Source organism: Condylura cristata, unplaced genomic scaffold (genome assembly GCF_000260355.1).
Source record: "Condylura cristata isolate star-nosed mole 26May11 unplaced genomic scaffold, ConCri1.0 scaffold00035, whole genome shotgun sequence".
In the NCBI taxonomy this organism is placed as follows: Eukaryota; Metazoa; Chordata; class Mammalia; order Eulipotyphla; family Talpidae; genus Condylura; species Condylura cristata.
Window position 1 is genome coordinate 15,044,448 of NW_004567136.1, and position 6,322 is coordinate 15,050,769.

At 57.7% G+C, this 6,322-nt stretch overlaps 1 protein-coding gene across 1 annotated transcript in view; it reads left to right on the top strand.

Annotated features, from left to right (window-relative positions):
- Window positions 1-3,442, top strand: part of NGRN (neugrin, neurite outgrowth associated) — an 11,809-nt gene extending 8,367 nt beyond the window's left edge. The window contains exons 15-16 of the mRNA XM_004693003.2: window positions 22-132; window positions 2,463-3,442. Coding sequence (XP_004693060.2) covers window positions 22-132; window positions 2,463-3,066 — 715 coding nt within the window. The 3' untranslated portion in view covers window positions 3,067-3,442. The remainder of the gene's footprint in view (window positions 1-21; window positions 133-2,462) is intronic.
- Window positions 3,443-6,322: the final 2,880 nt, after the last annotated feature.

Below are 6,322 nucleotides of genomic sequence, written 5' to 3' on the forward strand. Positions count from 1 at the left end.
GCCACTGGTTCTCTCCCCCAGCGCCCTGAGGCGGCAGGAAAGGGCCGTCCGGCTCCAGAAGATCCGCAGGCAGATGGAGGCGCCGGGCGCCCCGCCCAGGACCCTGACGCGGGAAGCCATGGAGCAGATCCGGTGAGGCCGGCCGCGCGGAGGCGGCCGCGGTCTCGCGGAAAAGGGTTTATCTGTGCGCGCAGTAGCTGGGGTGCAGGCCAGAGCAGAGTGGGGAGCAGAGCAGGCGGATCCCCTGAGACCCACGGCTGAGGGGGCGGCGGGGAGAGGGGGCGTCTGCTGCGCCCTGGGACCCTCCCTGGTGGGGATGGACTGACCGCAGTGGCTGAGACCGCTTTACGGAGCTGAGACTGACCCTTGCGCCCCAGGACGGCCCTTATCATCTCTTCTGTTTTTGGTCACCTCAGGATTCCTAAAAGGAGTAGATGAGCTTGATGACGCAACTGGTCCGTTTTTGTGGGCATTTTAAGAGTAACCCCGAAATAGTAGATCCCGACGTCCTTAACCTGGTGGGAAGCTCAGTACCTGAGGAATGTCTGAGATGCTCTGAAGTCGGTTTGGAAGAGGTCACGTGTTGCACACGGGGGGCTTGCAAAGTCATTTCCTGGGGCTTTTTTCCAGCTCTCCTTGCACAAGTGAAAGCCAGTGAACACAGACTGCACCCGGCCCTCGGTCACAGGCCTCGAGAAGCACTGCCTTCCTCTGCCCTTCACCGGGGTCTGTCTGCGCCAGGAGAGCCCTGTCCCTGTAGCCAGCAGCCACTGCTGGCCAGTCCGTGCGTGTGCCCTCCGTCTGCTGGCACAGCTGGCGCTCCAGGGAGTGACCACGCTGCCTGGTGGTTCACCTGCTGCCCTGCGGGAGCCACAGTGGGGTTGCGGGTTCAGGGACAGGGGCTTGCGCTTCGATGCACTATGCCACCCGGCTGCACGCGGTCAGCACTGGCCATCCCCAGCCATCCCGGTCATGGCGCCCGACCCGAGACTTGGGGAACTGCTCGGTACTGTCAGCCATGGCACATCATAGGTTGTTTCCTTTCCCATCTCGAGCCACAGCTTTTTCACACCCCTGCTTTCCTGCCTGTCCCTCCTCTCGCGGTCACTGCCTAAGAGAAGACAGGCGCCGGCTGAGAACCACCCTCCCTCCCTTCCCTGTCTCAAACCCTGCCAGCCCTTAGCGCCTGCTGGGTCAAGCCCTCCCTGGTCCCGAGGGACCCAAGTCTGTCTAGGGACCGACTCGCGTTTCCTGTGTTCCAGCTGGCTCCCGGTTGCCTGCCTCAGTTGTTCGTTTTGTCCCTGCGGTGACACTTTCTCCGCAGGCCTTTTGGTGCCTCTGGTTTCCGCTCCCCTGACCCGTCCGCGGCATCTCAACTTGGAGTCTGCTTTTTAAAATTCTCTTCTCCCTTGACCCGGGTGCCACCCACTTCTGTTTCAAGAACTGCTTTGCTTAGTCTCCAGCCCCTTGGGCCGCCCCCTAGGGGTGTGTCGCCCACCGTCTTAGCAACCGAATGCAGCTCCGGCCACCTGCTCTTGGCTCTTCATCCCAGTCTGTCATCTGTCTGCGTTTCTCTATAAACGCTGCCCCCCACTGTGTTCTGGACACCGGTGTTCGGACGTCCCGGGGTTTCTGAAGCTGCACGTGGACAGAGTAGACTTGTCTCTGACAGGCTTAGTTGTTACTGTAACCCTGGTCCCATCAGCACCCCAGCTGGGGCCTGCGTGTGGCCTGCTTCCTCCCCCTTGGCCTCCTGAGCTGTGTGCCCACCTCTCTTCCGCTCCCAGCTGTCGCCCCCTCAGGCTGCCTGGGTTGCTGTGACAGCCTCTAGCCTGACTTTCCGCCTCCATCCTGCTGCTGGTCCTGCTGCTGAGCAACCGCCGCTGGGCCGGCTCTCAGGTGCAGACTCGCTGACGACACTCCCTGCTGTAGTGAGCTCTGGCTCGCAGCGGCTTTGCGCTAGCCGCAGAAGGCCGCGGCCAGTGGGCCTGCCCTCCCTTGACGGTGCCCCGGCCGAGGTGACTCGTCCTCCCACCCCAACCTGCGCTGTGCCTCTGGCACCTTGGCCGCCGCCTCTCCTGCTCGCCACTGCTCACTGCTCCTTTCCACCGTTCAGGACAGCTCAACGTGGGCTTTGGCGCCGCCTGGGGCCCCACAGGGCCTGGCGAGTGCGCTCAGAGCCTGCAGGACACTCGCCGTGGTGTCGTGTATCCATGCAGGTGCCTCCACCACAAGACTGTTCTCTGAAGGGAAGAGCCATCCTCATGCATCCCCGGGATCTGGCTCTGGAGGCGGGTGGGCAGTGGGTGTGAGTGGGCACACGCGGGCGGGCGGGCGGGCACTGCTGCCGAACAGCCGCTGGAGCGCAGCCGCCACATACGCGGCTGGGAGGCTCTCGGTGGGCTCCACCGGGGCGGGCGCTTCCTCATCACAGCATGAAAACTTCTTCCTTTTCCCCATAGGTATTTACATAAAGAATTTGCGGAATCCTGGCCTGTTCCCAGGCTGGCGGAAGGCTTTGATGTCAGCACTGATGTGATCCGGAGGGTGTTAAAAAGCAAGTTTGTACCCACGTTGGAACAGAGACTGAAGCAGGATCAGAAAGCCCTTAAGAAAGCGGGACCTGCCCGCTCACTCGGCCAGCTCCGGGGCTCTGGGGGTACTTCAGAGCCCCCTTCTGCAGGCTGCCCCCCATCAGCCACTTTGCTGATGTCAGGCGATGAAGTCCCATCCAGGGGCCACAGTCACAGCATCGCTTTGGACGTGACGGAATCAAACACTCGAATGGCAGATGCACCAGGGAGACCGAAGGGAAGGAACAGGGGGACCCAGGCCTGGGGGCGGGGGCGCTGCGTGGCTGTGCCCGGAAGCCAGAGCTCGCGGCAGGAGCCCTGCGCCCTTGCTGGGCAAGGTGCCGGGGACACCCGCCTCCCTGAACTGCCAGCTGGCGAGAAGCTGGGAAAGTCGAAGATGGGGGAGCCGGGTGACCAGAATTTCAGCAGCAGGGTAGTGCAGAGGGGCCGAGAGTTCTTTGACGGCAACGGAAACTTTCTGTACAGAATCTGAGCTGGAGCCGGGCTTGTGGAGACAGACAGCTGCGCCTGTGTTTAGAGTTGTCTGGCTCTGAGAGGGTTAGCCACCGTGGGAGAGGAAGAAAGGAGCCTGGAATTGGGAGGAAACAGCTGCTTGGATTTGAACTTAACAGCAGTGACCACAGAGCAGTGTGGGGGAGAGTGACCGGCGCATGAAGGCCAGCCTGTGGGGACCCCCTGCCTACCAACCCTGTCTGGCTCTGGAGTCAGCCCCTGCTGCGTGGGTCGTAGGACCGTAGTGTTTGGGAGGAAATTGTGTCTTCACCCTCCTTCCCTTCTTGAATCATGAACACTAGCAGTTCTCTTAGTTGGTCGTTTCCATTACATGCAGAATAAAGTGGAATGTCGCAGCCTGTGGTTGGTGCTTTCTGTGGTCAGAGGGTTTGCCTGTGACTGGAGAGTGAAGGAGGGAGGAGGCAAAGAGCCCGTTGTGAACATGGAGGGTTGCAGAGGAATTCCCAACGGGACTCTGCCGATCACCCTGCTTGGGTGGATTTTGAGAGCCAAAACTGACTTATTTTAGTGGCTGGAGGTTGCTGGGTTATGACGGGGCTGACTGCAAAAACTACGAAGAAAGCAAAGCGGGGGAAGCTGAAGGGCCTTAGCATACTCCAGTCACTTCCAAAATGAAGTAGTAGTCCACTGTTTTCACCAAATGTTTACAAAGATGCTGCGATGGGGCAGTGAGACCATTTGAACGTTTTTGGCTGGCCCGGGCCACGCCACTGGCCAGTGGCAGCACTGGCCCGAGTCCCGGCTGGGCTCCGACGCGATGACGTGGGCCTGTCGGGAACCTGGGAACCTAGCGCTGCCTGGTCTGATTGCCGGTTTAGTGATTGTTACGGCCAGGGAGCCGCTGTCCATAGCAGACCTGCAGGCAGCAGGGGCCCGGTGACAAGTTTTCACCTGTGTCTTCGTTTTAACAGCTTAAGAGCAAAAACAGTTTCTTCAGGTTTAGCGTATGTAGAATGTTCTCCAACCCTGTCGCTGATCCCAGTTCATAGGGTGTTGCTACAAATGTGGCCACATCATAGGTGCCTGTTACCATGAGCATTTATTCACTTGGATGCCAAGACCCTGTCAGCTGTCAGGGAATCCAGCTGCTGGTCAGAAGCCTGTTTCAGGGTAGAAGCGCACCATGACAAGCTGTCATTTGCCAGGCCTCCCTGGTGGCACGGGGTTATGTCCCAGTCAAACTCACTAGCCACTGGCATGAGTTCAACCCCCCACCAGGACGTGACCCACAGCGTGCAGCAGACTTCTGTCTCCCTCTGCCCCCCTCAGTGTTTCTGTCAATCCCGTCTTCTGTTCCCCACTCTCTCTGGTGAGCCCCTCACATACACCCTTCCCTGCATCTCTACCTGCACCCCTGTTCCTGTGTGCATATAAATAAATCTTTAAAATAAAAAGTGTCCTGTGCCATTAGGACCACTTCACTGAGACTTCAGATTTGCATTTCTAGCTTTGGCAAGGCGCTTGACCACGCCCACTGGGGGAAAAATGGGCTATGGAGAGTTAAGCCTGATGGGAACTTGAATGTCCTTTCCATTTACCTCAGCCTCTGCCATCCTGTTATAGCTCAAGTAGACGTAACTTTTATTCCATCCGAAGATGCCATTCTTAGGCTTGGGCTGCTGTCCTTTGTCCTCTGACTGTCATGCAGGGCTCCTTGTCTCCCTCTCAAACCAAATGTTACTTTCCCGGGCTCCTGCGTCACCAGCTGGGGCCGCCCCCTTCCTGTTCTTGCTGTCAGAGCCGCTGTGGAAGCCCGCACCTGAAGTGCTGTGGTGCTGCCCTGGCTAGCAGGCGGCCCCACGGGGCAGGAGACCTGTGGTTGCCGTACTTGCAGCTCCCCAAATATTGATAGTGGGTGAAGGGAGAGATGGGTGGGGGGCCACTGCTGTGACCCACAGTGGGGGTGTTGCCCCGGGGAGGTGTAGGGCGCAGTGAGCCGCCACCGCCTCCAAACACCGCGTTATTTCAGCTTCTGTACTTCAGTATAAGGACTTTAGGGCCATAAAGGTCATCACTATACCTTTAAGGTCTTCAGAATTCCCCTGTATTCCTTTAATATCCTCGTAGTATTTTGATGGGCTCATGAATGAGTTTTATAGTTGACTTATTTGAATTAAGATCCAGAGAAAGCCCCGCCTTGGCAGCTCTGCGGTGTGTTCATATACCCCCCACTTAGCTTATACCCCCGACGGCTCCTTTAAGATTTCCACTTCCACTTCGTTTTGGTTTTTTTTTTTTTTTTTTGAGGGGCCTCATCATTTGCTCCCCATGAGTTCCTGCTTTCGTACATGGCTGATTTCATCCCCGTGATGTCCTTTAACATGTTTCTATTTCCTATAAGCTGGCAGTCCTTGAGGCCTGGTCAGGTTTAAGTTTTGGGAAGGGGTGAGGTTCTGAACTTCATGCATCTCACCAGGTTATAACGTCATGGTTTGTGCGTTTAGGCATCATCCGCTGGGGCTACCCACATGGCTGTTGTAAGCTTGCTTTTATTTGTTTTTTTTACTTTATTTAAAAAAATTTTTATAATAGTTTGTTTTACATATTTTTATGCATTTTGCCATCTCAGTTGCAATCCCCTTGGGTTTCCCATCACCAAATCACCCATTATTTGTTTATGTTAGCGAGGTGTATGTTTTGTTCTTTGTCAGCCAGATATAGACCTACCTCTCACCCCTGAAACTTCCCCAGTTTCCTTTCCCGATGGTTGTCAGCCCCAAAGTCGATCAGTTTTCTCATTTCTTTTGTCATAGGTGTTCTTCCTGTTCTAGAGTCTTCGCTCACGTCATCGCACAGGTGCCTCCTGGCTTTCCATCTATTATTTTTACTGTATGAACACGCCACAGCTCTCTTATTTCCTACGCCGCCGGGCACAGTCAGAACCCGGGCGTCCCAGGCGGGGGCCTGCCGCGGGGTGTGGGGGTGTGGGGGGTCCCGCCCCTGGCTCCCCACGCAGGCTGGCAAGCCGGAGCTGCCAAGCACGTGGAGCGACGTCCGCGCCGGCTCCGCCTGTTTTAGTAAGCCCAGAAACTCGACAGTGCCGACTCTCGCTCGAGTGAGGCAGGAGGGCTGGGTGGCTCCCAAAAGTCGGCGCAGAGTCCAGTCCCCAGGGGCACGAGAAAACGCCCCTCCCCCGGGAGGCGCGGAGCGGCCGCGCAGCCGCAGCCCCGTGTCTCCTCCGGCGCGCCGTCGCCTTCCCGGCAGGCTCCGCGCCG